This window comes from Rhinolophus ferrumequinum, chromosome 3 (genome assembly GCF_004115265.2).
Source record: "Rhinolophus ferrumequinum isolate MPI-CBG mRhiFer1 chromosome 3, mRhiFer1_v1.p, whole genome shotgun sequence".
NCBI classification, from domain to species: domain Eukaryota; kingdom Metazoa; phylum Chordata; class Mammalia; order Chiroptera; family Rhinolophidae; genus Rhinolophus; species Rhinolophus ferrumequinum.
This window is the reverse complement of record NC_046286.1, coordinates 94,676,730-94,698,429: the sequence shown is the minus strand read 5'-3', so window position 1 is coordinate 94,698,429 and position 21,700 is coordinate 94,676,730. Positions and strand designations below refer to the sequence as shown.

Genomic DNA, 21,700 nt, shown 5'->3' with positions numbered 1-21,700 from the left:
TTTATTTCTAGGCTTCTTCTAGAACTTTTAAGTGACTTCATACCATAAAAAATAAGAAGCTTTCGAAGCCAGGTACAAATTTCATTTCTATCCAATTTATATAGTGCAATTTTATATAGTACAATGTATAGTACAATGAAATCCTACTATTTGGTCTGTATACGCAAGATGGAGATAAGATATATATATTTTGCCTTGCAAAGAGTAAGCAGAAATTTTTTTTAAATATTTGTGCTTGAGTTACTGTCACGCCAATAAGATATCTATTTTTATAAACTCACATTTCCTTCACTGATTTTTTTTATAAATACATTTTTTTTCTGTGTTTTCTGTTCTGATGCCTTAATTCTTAAATAGAATACTAAGCGGGATGTGAAGTTATGTAGTACACTCCTAAATGCTGAATAAATATGATGAAAATAATTTGTGAGAATACTGGTATTATTACTTGGAGGAGGGTCATTTCTACCTTTAATCTCAGTAATTTTACATATATAACTGATAATACTTTCTTTTCTTATATTCATCGATTCTTTTCCCTATCTTTATGATACAGTAGCACTTTATACTGAGTTACTCTCTGAGCATATCTTGAGAACAAGTACCTTTGCCTCCCCCAGTACATTTCCAGAATAAATTCTACATTGTGTGGGGTTATAGATTGTGTCTTATACATATTTGGACTTCACTTAGAACATCTAGCACAGATACAGAGTAAGTTCTCAATAAACATGAATAATCAAAACATTAAATTTAGAAACCACCTATTCCTTTACCAGATATTAAATCAAGGGTGAGCAAGTTATGGCTCACTGGCCAGTCCTGGTCAATTGCCTGTTTTTGTACATAAAGTTTTATTGTCATGCAACATTTATTTATATTGCCTATGACTTTTTGCAGACCACAATGCTAGAGTTGAGTAGCTACAACAAAGACTTGCAAAGACCAAAACACTTACTATCTCGTCCTTGACAGAAAAACTTTGCTGACTGCTGCACTAAATCATTTATCCTGAAGTGGGCACTCAGTCTCACATAATTGATGTGTCCAAGTTTTTAGGTGAACCTACCCACTAACTCTACCTCTGTCAAATGATTTCTCACTACCAGGTTAAACGCTTAGAGACAATAATGGTATTTTAGAGTGTATAAAATCAAATAAGCAGTTAAACTACAAATAAACATGACCATCAAAAGATCGTTAAGAGCTTATACTAATCTAAACCAAAATATTAATATAAACATCATTTTTCTAAATTAATATCAGCTAGTAAAATTAAAGAATGTATGTTGCTATATACATACGTGTGTTTTACATACATATGTGTATTTATGTATATATAAATATAACTAAATAAATGTATATTTACATATATTTGTTTATATATATAAACAAAAATTTACTGTCAGAGAATATCATTAATTTATTAAAATCCAACAAAAACGCCCAAGTCTTACAACAGATTTCTCAAAGATGTTGAAAGTAATCATTGTCAAAAAATAAATAAATAAATGCTTTTAAAATGGACCAAGTTGACCTCATATATTACTCTATTAGATAAGAACAGCTTTTTTAAAAAAATCCATCTCACTGGCAATGGAAGGAAAAATAAATAGTGTGTGTCATCCCCCAACTTTCACCCCATATCAGGGCAGCAGAAAGTCCATGAGAATCACTTCTTCAATCAATATCTATTAATTTAGTAGACTCCGGTTACAAGCTACTTAAGTCTGTATTTCCACAAAAACTCCATCAGAAATATTTGTAGTATTGATGTCCTAAGCTTTGCGTAAGCCAAAAAGATAAAGGAAGAGGAACAGTGAGAAACGCTCTACTATTAAGACAAAAAGTGATTCAATTAGCCTAAACTGCTCAGACCTGCCTCTGTTCCTGTCAAACAAAGGATCCTTAGCAAAGATATTTTAGGTGGTAAAAGTGATTGATGTTTCCCCCAAGGTATCTTCTATAATGCAACAATATAAACATTCGTGGAACAGAAATAAAATGTAGCTGGCAATGTATCAGAGAAGCTATACTTGGAAAACTATACACAAGGAAAGGATCAAGGCAAACAGGCAGATGAAATGTTAAGGTGGATACTTAATAACTGTTTGGTACAGTACAAATAGGTACTTGACCCGACTACAAGTCACCAATTACTGGGTCTTCTCATTTTAGCAAAAAGGTCATGTCATCCATTGAGACAACATGATGCAAAGAAGAACAAGTTCAATTAGAATTGCTCTGGAGGCAAGATCAGGACAGAATACTCATCTGGATAAAGCTAAGGTGAAGAGGCAATTATGTATAGACGATTATTATCACACTGTATCATGTAAGCTTAGTTGCCAGTAACACATAAATATCCACTTGCCATCACTCAATCGGGGCACAGACAACATCTCTGAGACCCAGCTGTTGATACCCTCTTCCTGTAGAGGTGCTCAAGACTGTTTGGGTCTTGCCAAACGGAGGAAGTGTAATTACTCAGTCACAACTGCCCTAGCATCTGTCAACTCCTTCTCCTGAGCCCCTGCCTCTTCTCCATGTTTCTACCAAAGATACTAATGGACCTACTGGGTTTCAGTGTTTTGTACAAGTGAATGGATCAAATGCCTTCCTTCCTCAGCCACTTCCCTTCTCAGGATCAAAAGTGGGATCTGTCATTTTCAACACTCTATTACCTTGAATACTTCTCTTGAAGAAGGCCTTGCAGCCCTCACAGGACCAGACTCCGTAATGGTAGCCTGAGGCATAGTCATTGCACACTGCACAGTAGCGAGTCTCCTTGGCAGGGTCCACGGCCATGCCTCCCTTGTCACCGGAGCTAGACAATCTCTCTCTGCCACCCTGACGCCGATTATCTGCATTTGGCCTGGAAAGACAGAAAGAGAGAGAGAGAAAGAGAGAGGGAGATGGAAAAAAAAAAAAAGTGAATCCATTAACATTAGAAAAGCAAAACACACACTCTCCTCTAAAGAACAAGAGGCTTGGGAGATGCAGCAGATCCACTTTATTCTGACATTTTGAAATAATGAATCATAATGTAAGCTAATCTTTCATTACCTCTTACCTTCTGTCGCAGCAAAAGGTGTTTGCCTATTATATTAACCTTGAAAGGAAATTGTTTATTGCAAACTTGCTCAGAAAACGGACTGGCTACACCAGAATATATTATCCAGACAATGACAAAATGAAATTAGCTGGTTTCTGACAGACGTATTCATTTCTTTCAGGAATTCCCAATTATAATAACTCAGAACCATTAGAGACCAATGCTCACTCCAATTCTAGACCACACTAAGGGTCTTCAGGAAATAGAGACAAAGCACAAAACAGCTGGGGCATTTGAAACTCAGATGAACTAAAGAACATAGAACACGTGTAGAAAGATAATTCAGATTTTACCCTGGATATCAGTTTTTACAACTTGACTACAATTGAGGATACTATTCAATATTCAATACCCCTCTATAAGAATATGTGGAATGAAAAGAGCAGAACACAGATGATTACATCAATCTTTAAAGACTTCGTGAAGGAAGTACATCCCAGAAAGAAAATTGAGACTTAACAGTCAGAAAGTTCTGAGAGAAACAAGGAAATAGGTTACTAAAAAGTCTTAAGGAAGTAGAAAACATAAGATGGAAAGAGTGCCAAACGGGACAGAAATAGTGCCAATAGTGATCAATAAGTGCCAAACGGGACAGAAAAGCCCAATAAAGCAAGAAAAGGAAGTTGGTTTTGACAAAGAGGACACTTAGCAAGGAGTTTCAGTAGAGAGTGTGGGCACCAGCCAAAAATCCAGCGGGTGGGAAAGTGCATGGAATGTAAGAAAATGAAAATGAGCGGAGACCATTCCTTTGAAAACTTGGGTGAGAATGGGAAGAGAAAGAGATAAGGCGGTTGCTAAAGAAAATAAAGACAAATGAGGATTTTTAGGACTGGAGAGAGCTAAGGAGGTCTCATGTAGACTGAAGGGAATGGGCCAGTAGAGAGGGAATGGTTGTGAGTACACAGAGGGGAATAGAGAGCAGGCGAGATTAAAAAAACCATAGGTAGCAGGACCGAGAAGAAACAGGTAAGGAAAGTAGTAGATGAAACGAAGTTTGCGTCTCTCATCTAACCAGGTATAAGAGCAGAAATTATAGCGATCCAGGATTTGCAATGCACAACTAAAGATGTTATCAGAGGATGGGGAGTCCACGACCAGAGCCCAGCTCAGTGCCTGGTATGTAGTTGGCACTCACTATGTATTTAAATAAATGGAGTGGTCCAGGGTATATAAGAAGGGGGAAAAAAAGAGAGACAGAGAGCAAGAGAAGTAAAAGGATGTTGGAAGGATAGATGACGTGAAGCTCCCTAGAAGATGAAAAAAAGAAACCTAAGATGAACTAAATAAGGTGAATGCCAGGGTTAAGGAATTCTCATGCTGCGTGCTTCCAGTCCCCACCCAAGTAACCGGACCACCCTGACTTTCACCTCATCAGCTTTGTCTGTCTTTACAGCTCCCATTTTATAACCCTTCTCTGCCCTTCTCACTCACTAAAATTGTCCACAATTTTGTAGCAGTGGTTCTCAAACTACACGGACCCTAGTAGTCACAAAATACTGGCTCCTTTGGGGTGAGTGCATCTGACTTTGCCATTTTCTTCCACTCTAAATTACTTAGCTCTTTGGTTGGCAGCCTCAGATAGGAATTCTTTATTTTTTAATATCCTTAGAGAGCACTGGCTCGCCTTTTCCATGTCTAGTTCACATTCCGTTTCCCATGCCTTTCCATTTCATCACCATGCTGTGATGAATCTCCCCATCCCCCACCCCAATCCACCTCATATCTTTCTACCGTTTGTTTACTAATATCTTATGCATGATTCAAGTCAGTAGGAAGCAGCTGTGAATATTTAACTATAGAAGTTCAGTGCCTTTGGGGGTGGGGTAAGAGTGGGGGGGATTAGCAAGCATGTATCCAGCTTAGTGCCCAGCACATAGCAGGTATTCAATACATGGTTGTTGAATGAATGAATGAATGAATGAATGAATGAATGAATGAATAGTATATGCATTGGCAAAAGTTCCAAGGTATCACGTGTCCTCCACTCATCCCTACACGATAAAACACTACATTTTTTTAAAAATCGTGGTTAAGATAAACATAACAAAACTTACATCTTAACTATTTTTAAGTGTACAGTTCAGTAACATTAAGTATATTCACATTAGTTTGCAACCAATCTCCAGCTTCCATCTCACAAAACTGAGTCGCTATACTCATTAAAAAACAACTCCTCATTTTCCTCGTTTCCTCCTCCCCAAAGCACCTGGCAACCACCACTGTACGTTTTATCTTTATGCATTTGACTACTCGAGGTACCTCACGTAAGTGAAATCATATAGTATTTGTCTTCGTGTGACTGACTTACTTCACTTAGCGCAATGTCTTCAGAGGTCATCCATGTTGTAGTTTGTGTCCGAATTCCCTTTCATTGTAAGTCTCCATTATGTGTATAGACCACGTTTTGTTTATTCATATATCCATCAATGGACTTCGGTTGCTTCCATCTTTCGCTATTATGAATACTACTACTATGAACATGGATGTTCAAATATCTCTGTGAGACCTAGCTTTCCATTCTTTTGGATACATACTCAGAAGTAACATTGCTGGACCATAAGGTAAATTACAGTTTTAATTTTTTGGAGGAACTGCCATATCGTTTTCCATAGCAGCTGCACTATTTTACTTCCCCATTTCCAAGGGTTCTGATATCTCTGTATCCTTCCCAACACTTATTACCTGTGGTTTTTTATTTCTTTTTTTTTTAATAGTAGCCATCCAAATGGATTTGTAATGTGATTACTGAAATTTGAGGTCTCCTTTTGTATGAATTCCTCTCTTACCAACCACTCCTATTCCCCACTCACTCAAAATAATTCATCCCTATTTTGAAGTGAATAGCAGGTTTTTCTTTACTTCTCTCCTGCAACTTACTATGCTACACCTTCAATTGTACATTCCTGTCTTGGTTGCTGTCTGCTAAGTTCCTTGTACCTTATTCATCTTCGGAAGCCCAAATGTTTACAGCATTGTGCCTCATCCAGAATAGGGTCTCTCTCTTTTTTTTTTTTTTTTAGAATAGGGTCTCAATAAATATCGATATCAAATTAATTCATCAGTGACTGAACCAATACAAAATGGAATATGGGAATTTTTTTTTTAAGTATTGATAAAAGATGCAATAGAAGAGCCCTTTTCCCCCAGATCTAACAGAGATGTGTGCTGTCAGCAAAATGCCTTTCATATTCATTTTATCTTTGAAATGGCCCTAGAATACTAAAATTGCATTGTACACATAGGGCATAAAAGCAGAAGGTATCAAAAAATACAGAGGGAGAAATTGCACAGGCCATTTTTCCTCTCCATAAAGCAACTTTTTTATCCAACTTGGAAATCCATGTATGTGACATTGTCAGTTATCACTGTGGCCCAGCCCTGCCCTGTGAAGACTCTTGAAGTGGGATGTCATGAAAAACATCATCGAGATCAAGTTAAAAGGCAGGTGAGATCTCCTCACGGGCTGCAAAGCTCTGGGGCACTTTGAGAGGTGCTTATGTTGTCTTAAGTAACTCTTAGGCCAAGCTAATTTGGTACAACTGCCTCCAGACAGAGAACTGTGTCCTCAGAATGCAGACTAACGTGGCCTCCTAATCTGCAGTGGAAAGGAACAGAGTGGGCGGTTTCCATGTCTGGACTCAGACCAAGCCACAAGGGTGGGTCAGGCACCAATCTGTGGGTAGATCAGACCCCAGGGATAAGCTTTTGGGGATCTCAGACTCATCTCCTCCTCATCCGGACCTTACCCAACTGCACCTGTCATAGACCTGGCACATTTCGCTTCACATTTCTTTGGTAGAAAGTACTTATGCCATGTTTAGGGTAATCTTTTCTTTCTGTCACCCAGCCTCAGAGGCCCTTTGGTTTCTCCTTTTTTAAAAAAAAAAAAAAAAAACATTTTTTTTTACACAGATGTTTTGGTTGGCACGACTTTATGTTATTTTTATTTTTATTTTTTTAAGGAGGGCGCAGCTCACAGTGGCCCCATGTGGGGATCAAACCAGCAACCTTGGTGTTATTAGCACCACATTCTAACCAACTGAGCTAACTGGCCACCACCGCCCCGTGCCCTCCCCCCACCACACACACACACCTTGTTTTTATAGGACCAAATTTGCAAATTTGAAGCACACAAGTGGCTAAGGAACGGAGTAATATCAGGGAAATGACAGAGCTTGAGAGATCAGAAAACAAAATACAACACCACTGCACCTATGGAAACTGGAAACGCAACTGACTAGGTTAAGTTCCATTTTCATTACATCAATTGATGACTAAATATTTCCAAATGGATGCCCCACTGATACCACATTTTCAGTACAACTAACAGAGATGTCTGAAGGCATTCATATTGGGTCCAGACGGTGAGCTCTCTCAGACCAAGTAAAAACAGCACACAATAAAACTGTATTTGCCAGGAAGATCTTCATTAATCAAAGGAAAAGTTTCAAGCTCAACGTAATCAAATACATTTGTTTTTCTAAACATAAATCATGATACCAGTCATCCAAAAGCATATTCCCTTGATTAACCAAGCATTTTTTTTAATTTAAAAAAAAAATGGTCTCAAGAGGAATTTTTTTTTTTTTTTTTTGCATAGCCAAATTAAAAGAACCAAGAGATGTCCCCTCCCGAGAAATGTGGTGTAATTAACAGCCAGTGGGACGACTTCATGAGGCTCCCTCACCAAATCCAAAGTTATGTACACTCAAAGGTCTCAAACTTCTGCCTATACACTTTTAGGGGAGTTACAAACCAGGGGATGTCAAGTTTTAAAAAAAACATCAACATCGATGGCCATAAGGCATCCAGCTGGGGTTAGAGTACCCTTAGCGGCAGCCTAAAAAAAGGACTTGGGGTGGGGGGGAAGACTGGAGAGGATAGATTTATTGATAAACTACTATAACAGTCTAACAGGAAAATCAGAATTTGGGCAGTGTCACTCATAAAGATGGCTTTTGCAAATATACCTGTCTGTATATTATACAGTGATATTAAGTCTGTTTGCTTTCTGAATAAACACTGCAAGGTGGAAAATATGCCTGTCTGTGTTGTCTGCAGTGCTAAGACTTTAATAGATTTGGAGTTAGGAGACAAGAATATATATATATGTTACATATATATATTAAGCCCAAATTCTTCAATTCTCTGCTCAACCAATATTGGTCTCTTTGTAGCTCTCGAAGCAAATTGTATCAAATCTATCTTTGAGAAACCGCTCACACTATGCTCCTCACACAGTCACTGCCTCCCGTCAGCTATACACATCTCATCTATCATATAAACCAAACTTTAGTTCCCCATCATCCATAAGGCACTCACACTGGTTCAACTTTGAATTCTTACAGCACTAGTTAGACACTGGCTTACATTTCTCTGGCAACTACTCACCACTACTGCCTTTGCTTCCTCCAGCAGGCTCCTAAATAACAATGTTCCCTGGGGTTCTACCCTCAGCCCTCTGCCAACCTCGGCTGGCATTTTGTCTTTGTCGGAATCCCTGCCCTCCATGTGGCCACACCCAATGCCATCCCACTCCCCTCTCCTGGACCTCAGCCCTAGATGCTAAGTGCCCATTCTGTAGCTCCTCTAGGATGACCCAAAGAAACCTCAAAATCAGTGTGTGCAAAACTGAACTTAGTATCTTTCCCAAAGAGCCTGCTTCTTCTTCTCCTGCCTTCCCATTTTGGTTCTATGGTTCTATGATATACCGGAGGCATTCAAGCATGCTGTTCCCTCTGCCTGGAACACACTTCCCTGCCCCTGAATAAGTCCTACTTATCCTCCAGTTCCTAGCTTAAACTTGATTTCCTTCAGGGGACTTTGCTGACCTTCATGACCTGGTTAGATGAACCCTGACCTCTTCCTATTGTAGTAGAGGTCTTTTCACTCCCTGTGATATCTTGATTTATAATAAGAACTATGTATTTGGTTTTTATCCCTGCTTCTTGCAGGAAGCTCCTAAGACCCTTGGAATCTTCTACATGATGAGAGAGAAAAAGATGTCTCTTGTTATGTTAATAAGGTGACTTTTGGACCAAGAGTGCGGATGGGGGCTGGGGTTAGTTACCAACCAGGAATAGAAGATGGCAACTTTCAGTCCCACCCCCTGATTTCCAAGGAGGGCAGAGGGGCTGGAGATTGAATGATTCACCAATGGCCAATGTTTTAATCAATCATGTCTATGTAGTGAAGCCTCCAGAAAAAAAATAAAAGGAGGGAGTGCAGAGAGCTTCCGGGTGAATAAACACATGGAGATTTGGGGACAGTGTCATCTCTGGAGAGGGCATGGAACTCTGTACCTCTACCCCATACTTTCCCTATGCATCTCTTCCAACTGGCTGTTCCTGAGTTATACCCTTTTATAATAAAACGGTGATCTGGTAAGTAAATGGTTCTCTGAGTTCTGTGAGTCACTCTAGCAAATTATTCGAACCCAAAGTGGGGCTTGTGCGAACCTCTGATTTACAGCCAGTCAGTCAGAAGCACGGGGCTTGTGATTGGCATCTGAAGTAGAGGACAGTCTTGCAGGACTGAGCTCTTCATCTTTGGGGTCTGACGTTACCTCCAGGTAGATAGTGTCAGAATTGAGTGAATCACTTGGTGGTGTGTTACACACACACACACACACACACACACACACACACACACACTGCAGTTAGAATCATACTCCCCAGTTCAAATCCCTCAGCAACCTTCTACCACATCGAGAATAAAATTCAAAGGCCCAGCCTGATGAGTGCCCTGCCTGTCACTCAACCTCAACAGCCCGCCCTCCTTCCCTGCTGCTGCCCAAGTTCCAAGTGCTGTCTGCTGCCTCTCAACAAACACCAGGTGCTGCCACATCACGGCAACTTTGTCTCTGACTTGCTGCTCCACTCCATGCAGGGTTTCTCACCTTCTCAAGAGCCTTTCCTGATGTTTCTAAAGTAGTCTCCCTATCACTTCCCACTCCCTGATACTAATTTGTTTTTTGTTTTTCCTTTATAGCACTTACTGCTACCTGAAATCAAACCACATTTTAATTTGTTTATTTGATTGCATGTCTTCCCCATTGAAATGGCAGCTTCATTCCCCCAGCACTCTGCAGAGAGCCTAGCATAGAAATAAAGGTTGAATAAACAAGTGCATAAGTGGGTGCAGTGGACCAACATGTGGTTGTGCTCTGTTTAATTATCTGTCTGACCCCATACACCATAACCTCCACCGTGGCAGGGACTATAGCTGCCTTACTTACTTACCATGCTCAGCACAGCACAACACACAGTTAAGTGAGTAGTGAATATGTGCCATCTGAATGACTATCCAGATGTGACGAGTCTTCTCGACAGCCTTCCCAATTCCATGCCTACACATTCCACATTGCAAACCTGCTCTCCACACGACAGCAAGAGCAAGGTTCCACCATGCAAAATGGACCCTTATTTGCAATCTCTCATGTCTCTTCAATACCTAGGATAAAGCTTCTTCATCTTCTTTGGATGGTAGGCCCCAGGAAAACACCTTATTTACAGATATGCAGATTTTGCCTAAAATCATAGGGTATTCGTGGACCTCCTAAAGCCCATGAATGGTCTCCCCAAAAGATTTCAGAGTAGTACCCCTCCCCCGGCCTAGAGGAGAAATTCAGATTCCTTCGCATAGCAACTGTGACCTGGCTGTTGTCCTGTCTCCAGCCCTATCCCTCCCTATGATGGTTAATTTTATGTATCACCCTTCCCTGATCAAACTAGTCCACCCCAGGTCCTTCATCCACACCATTTCCTATCTCAGCCAAAAGGCAAAAATCTCCTGAGTGAAAAATGCCTCCTCCCAGGTAGCAGCCACTGACATTCTCAACAGAATCAACATGTGATCCTAGAACATCTCATATAGACTATTCTGGAATCCTCCTCCTCATCATAGGTGTTCACCGTGAGTCTCCAGGAAAGAGATCTTATTACAGTCACTTGTTGCCCAGTTCCCAGCACAGTACTGACAAATAGTTAAGGATTCGATAGTCAATTGTAGAATGAGTAAAATTACATGTTCCCTGTTGTATGTCTTGCTTTCATAACTGGAATATAAGCTTTTCAAGAGTATAGAAACTATATTCTAAGTATTTTTCATCACCCCCAAAGCATCTGGTATGGTGCTTTGCACACAAAAATATCCAATAAATACTTATTAGATACATTAATCAATAAAGAATTAAGAATAACTTTGCAAGAGGCACAGCTAACCAATAACAGAATGTTGTATTAAGATGATAAGAAGTCACCTGATGCCCGTGTGTATTAACACAAAAATCAATCTGAATGTATTGTCTTGTGTACCTCTCTCTGCTTTAAATATCGACATTTAAATGGGCATAAAGCTAGTGGTGGTTCGTGCCTATGACCCAAACTTACCTGTGGGTATTTCTACTGTCTATGCAATTTTGTACTTGGATTTTAATATAATCTCTATTTATTTCCCATAGCAGTAAATAAATATTTTCCATAGCAGACGTTCTTAAAAAGAATGGACAAGTTGACCTAAAATGGTAGAGTCTAGAGGAAAAAATCCTGAATCTCATTTTTAGAATAGCTCAAGTTACATGATTCCTGGGCCAGTATGACTCAACCCCCTAAACCATGTGGTAGTTAAATTCTGGGGTTGGCAAGTTCAAAATTATTTTCTGGATGACAAAAATGGGTCCTTTCAACTCTTTTGGAAATTAAAGACTCTCCTTTATGCTGCTTCCCTGAAAACTTAATCTATTTATCTCTTGTTTCACACTATCCATTCAGTGGGTATAAGTTTTATTTATGTTTATTGTATCTTCTCTTTAATAAACACAGACAGACAATGTTCTTCCCTAAGAGGTAGAAAAGAAAACTTCTTCCAAAAAGTGACCAGTAATACATGTAGCACCGTGAAATTATCTAGAGAGAGAGTTACAGCTGTTATTTCAGCTTCTGCCAAAGTTCAGAACCACAACCATGGACTTCTCAAAAACCCAGCATGACCCTTGGTCCACGGAGATAAAAGGAGTTGGGGGAGGCGGCCAACAAATTTTCACACTAAATTGATAGTTGTGGCAGGCACTATTTTAAGAGTTTTATATGTAATTAACTCATTTACACCTCAAAATGACTCTAAGCAATATTATTATGACTGCAGTTGGTTTAGAAATGAGGTAACCAAGGTACAGAAAGATTAGGTAAGTCACGGAAGTCACACCACCAGGAAATTGTGGAGCCAAGGACCCAGGCAGTGTGGGCCCAGAGCCCAGGCTCTCCACAGAGAAAGGTGTCCTGGGGAGCTCCACCAAAAAGCATCACAAGCCAAGGGAAGAGTATGCCACATCTGGGGGCAAAACCATTACCTTGGATTTCATTCCTAAACTCATAAATAGTATCCCATGAGAAATTGCCTGCAATTATTGATTACAAGACCAATCATATTTTTTTGAGGGGAAATGCTAATTCAATTTCTAGTGCAAAGTTTGAGAACTCTGTTGAGCTCCAAGAAAACAGAGTTAATGGAGTTGACAGGAGAATGGCTTGATGAAAGTTTAAATATTTCCTAAAAATACTATTACAGAAAACATCTATTTTAACTCACAAGTAGAAAATGATGTGTCATTAATGTTCATATACAAGAGTTCTCAAATTCTTTATGCACAAAGAACATTAGCATTCGACATTCAAAACTTAAGGCTCTCTGTAAAATGTCAAGAGGTTTTCCCACTCACTTAAGAAAACTATCTTCACCCCAAAATACAAGCGAGTGTTGATTTTCCACACTAATGGGAAACAAGAGTAGCCTGGCATACAGTTGCCTAAAATCCCCATGTAGTCAAGATCTTTTTACCTTTTATCAGTTACTAAGATGTAACCAAATGACCTGAATTGAGTTTCATCACCTCTCCATTCTCAACTCGCACCAATCTGTTGCAAGTGCTAATGAACAGTGAGGACAAGAAGTCCAAAGCAAGAAGCAAGAAACAAGGCTTGTGGATGACACAAAAGACATACGTCAAGTGAGAGCTGTGGTTTGACACCACACCTTCATAAAACAAGTCTGATTTCTTGCCTAGTTTCCACAGAAAATATGACACTGTAGTCAGAGAATAATAATTTACTCATATGCAGAAATCTTAAGAAATGCATTCATTGAATCAACAGCATTGCATAAGCATCTACTTATGACTGACCAAGGAGTGAGCATCCTAGGACAAAGGACAGATACAGACAGAGAAGAAATAGAGGAGGAGGAGTAAGGAGAGAGGGCGACAGAATAAGACAAGAATGGTAGCTTCTGCCCTAGGAAGACGACAACTTAAGGAGGAAGACTTGAGCCTTTGGGAAAAAGCACTATAGGCTGAACTTAAATCCCCAAAACAATCCTGCTCCAACACTGGCCTCTGGTCTGCTTTTGCGTGTGATCCATGAATCATTCAATTTATGATCCCATCCAAGAGATAAGAATAACATGTCATCACACGAAACCTCCACACAAACATATCCAGATTTGTAAATAGAAATTTTTACTTACAAAAATTACTTGGGAACCTGTATGTCATCAGGGATCATAATGCTTCATGATAAAATGAGACAGGCAGGGTATTGTGGTGGGAAAGTTCTAGACTGAGTCAGAACTCCTAGGTTCTAGACACAAAGCTGCCAATAACAGCTGCATGGCTTAAGTAAGTCACCAAAACTCTCTTGGTCTCAGTTTCTTCCTTGTAAAATGAGAAGTCTCAACCACATTTTCTAAATTCCTTTCCAACTCTACAAATGTGTGACCATAACTCTGTCCCATGCCTACAACCAAAAATAACATCTATAGCCAGTTAGAATTTCTCCAGTGGGTCTCGTGAGTGCACAGACCATTTTTCAAAACTCTTTCCCAAGAATAATAAAACGCATAAAAGATAAGTTGGGAAGAGGTGGCAGCCCAGCATGTAAGTTTGCTCAGCACTCCCTTCCATGACCGATTAAAGATGGCAAACACCCATTTCATCAGAGGGAGCTTTTGGTGATGGCTATGGTTTCTAACTGCTAAAATGACTCTCCCACAAAAACATCACTTCTCTAACATGAGGCATGAGAAACCCTGAAGGGAAAAAAAAAAAAAAAAAACTAGAGGGAAGGAAGACAAGAAATGAAAAGACAAAGAAAAGGGGGAAAGTACTTCTGTATATTTGACATTTCCTTAGTTCAGTGAGCTCTGTCAACAATGACTGAGGTGGGAACCTGAACAGAAGAAAATACAGCTGAGAAATCAAAGGCAAAGTACACATAATTCATCTACTGTGGTACAGCCCAGGTAACACACATGGCTGGAAAGAGTGCCAACGCAAAAGAGTGATTCTGGAAGAGGAGACAATCTGGACATGGTTTAAAATATTTCTTTTGCACAGAGCAACTTCATCCATGGTAAGGCCACATTTCTAAACATAATCAGTGACCAGAAATGTTAACACCTCTGGACAAATACAAAAGGCTCCATTAGATGTGAAAGCTGAAACTAAATCTTCAGGGTTATTCTTCTTTGATATTCCCATTCACCCTACAGGAAGCAAGTTCAACGAGCCACCTATTCTTTTGCTAGTGGTGCAACAAAGAAAGAAAGTCTTGCTTCCCTCTAAGAAGACACAGTAGATTACTCTGTGGTGTCACAATAACAACATTTGCAGATCGTGTCATCTGCAGACATGAGGAACACGTGGGACATGTACAGAGCTGCACACTATATGGAGCTCATGGCAAGAGGTTTTGGTGTTCAGACTCAGCTGCTCCACTCTGCTGTCTCTGTACCTTGTACCCACATCTTCTCACTACATTGAAATGAGTGGTTAGACAGGTTTCATGCCTGTTAGACTGTGGAATCCTTTTGAACAATATCAAATATAGAGGAGGCAGCCAATAAATCTTTTGAATTTATTTAAATTGAATTCAATTTAATAAATCAATTGGATTATATGGAACTAGAGCCCTTGAAATAATTAAAAATATCTTGAGAGTTTAGTCAGTCTTGATATGTGCCCAATTGTCTGCCCAAATTTCCCATAGACAAGAATAATCAAGCAAAAGAAATTTCAAGTTTGGATAAGTCACTCACAGTTTGCCAGAATTTTCTAAACCACTATCTAAGGGACTTTAGAATAAGTTACTTACCAGGTAAGTAACTCTATGTCACTTTTCCTCATTTGAAAACAGAAATCACAGTATTTTCTCTAACTGGAGAATTGGTGGCATTGAATAATGTTTATGGAAAGAAACTGAAAACTCCAAAGACAGATGATGGTGTTAATCTTTAAAACTTACTTGGAAGTACATATATAGTAGTCTTCTAATAACCGTACGACGCTGAAAAGGATTTTAACTACTGCCCAAACCCTAATTCTTCCCTCCCACAGGCTGTATCAGGAAACCCCATCAGCTCCACCTCCAAAGTACCGATCAATTCAAATTCTTGATATGTAAAGACATAATGTTAACTTTTAAAATACGATAGTAAGAGAGTTGTGGTTTTAAACACAGTCTTCCTCCTTTAGAAATGCATATGGAAATATTTACAAATAAAATAATCATTGTGGAAGCTGGGGGATGAGTACATGAAGGTTTATAATATTGTTTCATTTCTGTAAAGATTTGAAATGAAAAAAAAAATTAAGTGTTTATTCACAATAAAAAGTCAAATTAGGTCATTCATCTGTTCAAAACTCTACTGGATCTCCAACTCATTCAGAGTAGAAGCCAGCATCTTGACAATGACCTGCAAAGGCCCTACTCACTCTGACCCCGACACTCCTCTCCCTACTCCCACCTTCCTCCTCCACTCCCGTCATTCTGGCCTCTCTGTCTTACACACTCCAGGCATGCTCCTGCTTTGGAGCCTTTTTACCACTGTGACATCAGCCGGAAATACTTCTCACTGGGCTATCCTCATGGTACTATTCCCTTCCCTATTTCAAATCTTTGCTTAAATGTCACCTTCGCAATGAATCCTTTACTGATTTGTTTTATTTGTTCCTAGGTCTGTTCCCAGTACCTAGAAGAGTGCCTAGCATAGAGTAGCTGGTCAATAAATATTTGTTAAATGAATGAATGAACGAATAGGCAAATTGGGTCAGCCATCCAGTGAAACTGGTGGCGGTTTTACAACATCAGTAGAGTGAGGTAAAAGCATGTCAACAGGCTGCATTGGTCACTCAAAACCAGACTGCCAAACAGTGATTTCAATTACTTCTCAGACCAGGGGTCCCTCGTGGTGCCCAGGAAGTCGGCAAAGGTTTCTGAAGCCTAAGTCTCAAGTAGCCAGGACACCCTCCAGATCCGAAGCAGGACCCTGAACCCGACCAAGTGGCTGGTCACCATCATCAACCACCTGAACAGCGTGACGCACACCTGAGCCTGCAGCATCCACACCCTCTAAAACACTGTGACACTCTGAAGACAAAACCCCCGGAATATATACAGATCAGCCAAGGCCTTCCTGGTTGCCTCACCACTGCAGTGGCCGCCACAGCTGGAACTACTGACTCCCCTACACATCCAACTAAGAAGAGAGTCAGAGCTGGGGTTCCAGGGTCACAGCAACTCTCCAGAATGAATGTGCTTTAAAAATCTGCCCGGCATTGGGCAGATTTTTTTTTTGGAAAAGACTGGGTTCATTTGCATAGTCAAAAGAAGGTTGTAAATTAGAGGTGTATACTTTGAGAGAAATTTTCAGATGATTTTTTAAATTATATGCTATTGAAAATAAAATCAATAAATACTGTGAAATGAAAACAAACAAAAACAGCTGCTCTGTTACTCTTTGTAAACATTAGTGACTCAGGCCTCCTGGCATAAGCCGGAGAGTTCTAGCCTCTACATTTGCAAGCTTCTCCTCATTTCTGGACAGAAGCCTCCAGAGAGTCCTCCGCTTGCTAGACTGTATCATCTGATGGTTTTGTCTAGACGGTGGAGTCAGAAGCAACCTGAAATCTCTGGGGTGAGGGCTCAGATTCCCAGTCTCTACTCCACTTACTCTATCTTCCTATAAGACTTGGCCTTGGTCAGAGGAAAATCAACATTAGATACCTTTATTATGCTTATAAGTGGTATTTATAACTTTTTATATTTAGCTCTGAAATGCCCTTCCTGATTCTTCTGCTATAATTCTGCAAGGTCTAAGCATGCTAGGAAGCCAAAAACAAACAACCAACCAAACCAGTCTTCGATTCACTACCTTCCCATCCCCAGGGCTCCGCTCAAACCTGGCTCACCTCCAAATGGGGCAAAATCACTCAGCTGTCAGCCAGTGACCTCAGCTGTCACCCACTAAAGCAACAAGTTTCCTAAGCAGCTGAAAACTCTGGAGAACACACGTCTAGCCTTGCTCCAACTCTTCTTCCTGTCTTTGCCTTGGAGTATGACTCTAGGAGCTCTTCAGTGTCCTTGGGTTAACACTGGGTAAAAGGAAATATGTCTGAGGACTTGGGAATTCTCACTTATACTCCATTCGCCATGGTCTCACCAAAGACTTCAGAAAATTCCCCACCCCCCGAAATTACATATATATACCGTGTTTCCCAAAAATAAAACCGGGTCTTATATTAATTTTTCCTCCAAAAGACGCATTAGGGGATGTCATCCTGAAAAATCATGCTAGGGTTTATTTTCCAGTTAGGTCTTATTTTCGGGGAAGCATAGTAGTTATCTGGCCTACACTCAGAAGAGCATTTCCTTATCTCACTGACTCCCAGGCATCCCCTTTTTCACACCTTGATGTCTTTACAGCTTCCTCTGTATCCACGCAGTGGAGATCCCCCTGTGATACACCCCATCCCTACAAGACCATTTGTAGTCATGCATCAGAGGCCCCTCATGCAGCACTGTCTCCCAAGTCACCAAGGTCAAGTTCAAGTTCTCCTGCTATCAGTTCAGCCAACCCAAAGTCTGCAAACTGAAGAGGCGGAGGAGGGAGAAGTGGAGATCTGTTTAATGCTTCATCTAGGTAAGCGTCATACTTTATCTTCTAGATCTTTCACACTTTAGTGAGCGGTTAAGAGAATTGTTTTTCTAAAGCACTATTCCCTGAAATCCAATAATGCTGCAAAACTAAGAAAATTCCCCCAAAACAACCAAAACAAGTGTTAATTCTAAAGCACTTACTATATTAATTTCTCACAAAAGTTACCTAACTATTAATTCTGAGGACAAGATCTCTTTTTACTAGATCCTACTCTTTGATTTTTCTCCTCATGCAGTATAATACTGTAATATTACATTGTAATATTTTCCCTTGTATTTCAATTATCTATCTTTTCAGGTAATAGAATGAACAGCTAGGTCGTTCTGTGTTTAATTTAAACCTAGATCCTTAATTGTAATCAATAATTATGACAAAAATAAGTGTGCAATTCTATATCTGCTTACCTCCTTTCCTACTAAGAAAAGACTGGGACGCATCTGTGTACTAGCTATAAGGGGAAGCCATAAAAGATAACCTTCAGGCTTTAAAAATGAAACACAGTAAGAGAGAGGAAGGAAGGGAGGGAGGGAGGAAGGAAGGAAGGAAGGAAGGAAGGAAGGAAGGAAGGAAGGAAGGAAGGAAGGAAGGGAGAGAGAGAGAGAGAGAGAGAGAGAGAGAGAGAGAGAGAGAAAGAAAGAAAGAAAGAAAGAAAGAAAGAAAGAAAGAAAGAAAGAAAGAAAGAAAGAAAGAAAGAAAGAAAGAAAGAAAGAGAGAGAGAAAGAGAAACACAGTAAACTGTTTATTGGCTAGGTCTTGCCAATAAACAGCAAGATGCCCAGTTAAACTGAATTTCAGATAAACAACAAAGAATTTTTTAGTATAATATCTCATGGGATATGATTATACTGAAAAATTCCTGGCTATTTTTCTGAAATTTGAATTTACCTGGGTATCCTACATTTTATTTGGCAATCTAAAATACGATACTTTTTTCAAGAAAGCCACAGGGACACATGAGTTCAGGAGGAATTCGAGGTGAGTTCAGGACAGTGGGAAAGGTTAATCATCACAGGCCTAGCCATGTTTTTCTTGTCAAGAGACAAAAGTCTGTTTTGGACAAAATTAGGCAATTTTGAAGGTGCATTAACTCTTGGGCCAAGGAGATACCGCATTAAATTAATGCTCACCCATTTACTAAAATTACCTAGGCGTGTAAGAGACTAATGTAGCTTCTGATTCACAGAGCTTAGGTCTCCACAGAGAAGCTGGCTCACAGGTAAGCACTTTCTAGCACAGGAACGACCAGGAGGCATGTGGCTGTAACTGATCTGCCTCATTTTCTGTCTACGTGCTGAAGCTCTCTTTCATGTAGATGCAGTTACAAAGTTTTAACCTAAACTTTGAGAGGATTAAAATGATCATCTTCCAGGGAGAATTAGTGACTTAGAAAAAGTTGCCGTCCACCTACCTAATTGTTCTCTCTGTGCTTAGCGCCATCTGTCTGCAAAGAGCCACCGGAATAAAGAATGCAACACAAACACCCCTCAAAATGTCACTGTGGTAGTTTTGTTCCCAATTTCTTAGTGGAAGTCATTTTGCTGAGAGGATACTTAAATCATTTTTACAACCGGAAGAAAATACATTTTGGTCTACAATTTTTCACAAAAGAGAAAGTGGGAAGGGCAACCTCAAAAAGTCTATATTAATGTCTACCACCTCATAATGTTTTTCTTTCACACATATAAAAGTCATAGAATGTTAGTAAGAAGCATTTTTAATGCCTACATGCTCTCTTCACAGTGTTGTGAATTGTAAGATTATTAACATCTCCTTTTCATATATTTTACTTCACAATTCTAACAGTTCTTTGACTCATTAAAAAAAATTGAAAGAAAAAAAAACTATAGTTTTGTTTAACTATAAACCCTATCCTGATAAATGTAGATTTCTACACATAAATGGTGTCAAATCATCTTGGTTTAGTACAGTTATAACCCATCAATCATGCCCTTCTTTAACACATTTATCAGGAACATTAATTATATGTATGACATATGGTTCCATCAGTTGCCATTCTTATTAAACTTACATTTCATTTCCTAGAACAATATTAAACTACAAGGGAAAAAGTTTAATAGTAAACAGTATATAACCAACACTGGGGTTAGCAACTAGCCTCAAAGAAGACACATGTTTTTCAACATAGGGACCATATTACAAAGAATTCCTATTGGAACCTGGCTGCTGGATCAAATACAGATTGAATTCTTTTTTCTTTTTTTCAATTTTGCCAACACTAAAGTGAAATATCGATTAGGAAATAATGCAAGTTCCATTTTCACATTGGTAATTGTGGAATAAAAATAGCATCCAGCTGCTTCAGAAATCTGAAAGGAGTTGATGTAAGTTTCCAGAGAAATCTGGTAAAGTAATTCCTTACTATTAAGCCCTGGAAACAGAAAACAGGAAAACAAGAAAGGAAATCTTTAATCACAAAGTAAACAAGATATAATTATTAGAACTGAGAAGAAATAATCTAAACGTAAGTAGTATGGGAAATAAATTTCCACTAGATCCTTAAAACTGAAGTGACAAACCAAGGTAAAAACAAATTCTCACATGGACCATATGCCAATTAAACAGATGCGCTGTCTGGATAGGTGTGCACGGCTGGTACATTCACTTTAGCCATCATTCTAATTTTGTTGTGATCAGCACCAGGCAGTGAATCCTTCATTCCACTTTGCTTGAGCTTTGCTAAAACTACAACAATAAGTATGGCATGCCCTCTATGTCCTCAGTGAACAGAGGCTGCTCATGCCTCCATCTGTGAAATATGAAGTAGTGGGCTGGAGGCGGACATAGGTTCTAGTCCTGACTTTGCCTGCATGAGCTGGGAAACCCTGAGAAGGACACGTCACCTCTTTACACTTCAATTGCTTCACTTGGAAAATACAGAAGTAGGGACACATGCTGCCTAAGGTCTCTCCTAGATTAAAAATACTGTGATTTTATGGTTTTATCTGCATAATGAGAGGACAGGACCAAAGGAGCACTATATAATTCTGTACAGATTTAAAATTGTTGCGTGGATTTTATATGCAAAGGAATGCATAAGGTTGCTATCAGGAAGTCTTTATAGGGTTTTATTTAATGGTTCCTTCTGATATCAGAAGGGAAAATATCCCCTTACTTAATGGAAAATTGTTTAAACATGCTTTTAGCAAGCATCATAAAAATAGCGATTTCCCATAAAACTAAAAGAAGTAACCTCAGGACACAGTCTAAGATTAAACCATTGTCACAACTAAATATAAAAAATTAACAAGAAGTTAACACCCCAATTGCCGAGTAAATCTATCAGTGACAGAAGACGTCCTGTCAATTTTTCTGCATAATTTAGTGGGTTAAAACTTGACTTCAGAGTCCACTTTCAAGATGTAGAGTCCCCAGTCCTCCATTCTTGGCTGTGTTATCTTGAGTGAGTCACTTCCCCTCTCTCACTCTTAGTTTCCTCATCCATGAAATGTGAATACTAACAGTACTACACCAACTACAGTTGGCGTAAAGATTTAATAAGATCATCATTTAAGGCTTTCAGCATGGTGCCTGGCGCTCTAAGTTCAAAAATACTAGCAGTAGGTATTATTAACA

General features: G+C 39.4%; 1 protein-coding gene across 4 annotated transcripts in view; it reads right to left on the bottom strand.

The window, feature by feature from the left end:
* ESR1 (estrogen receptor 1) overlaps positions 1-21,700 on the bottom strand; it is a 358,432-nt gene that overhangs the window by 219,677 nt on the left and 117,055 nt on the right. For all 4 annotated transcript variants that reach the window (XM_033103075.1, XM_033103072.1, XM_033103074.1 and 1 more), the window contains one exon: positions 2,685-2,875. In XM_033103075.1, coding sequence (XP_032958966.1) covers positions 2,685-2,875 — 191 coding nt within the window. The remainder of the gene's footprint in view (positions 1-2,684; positions 2,876-21,700) is intronic.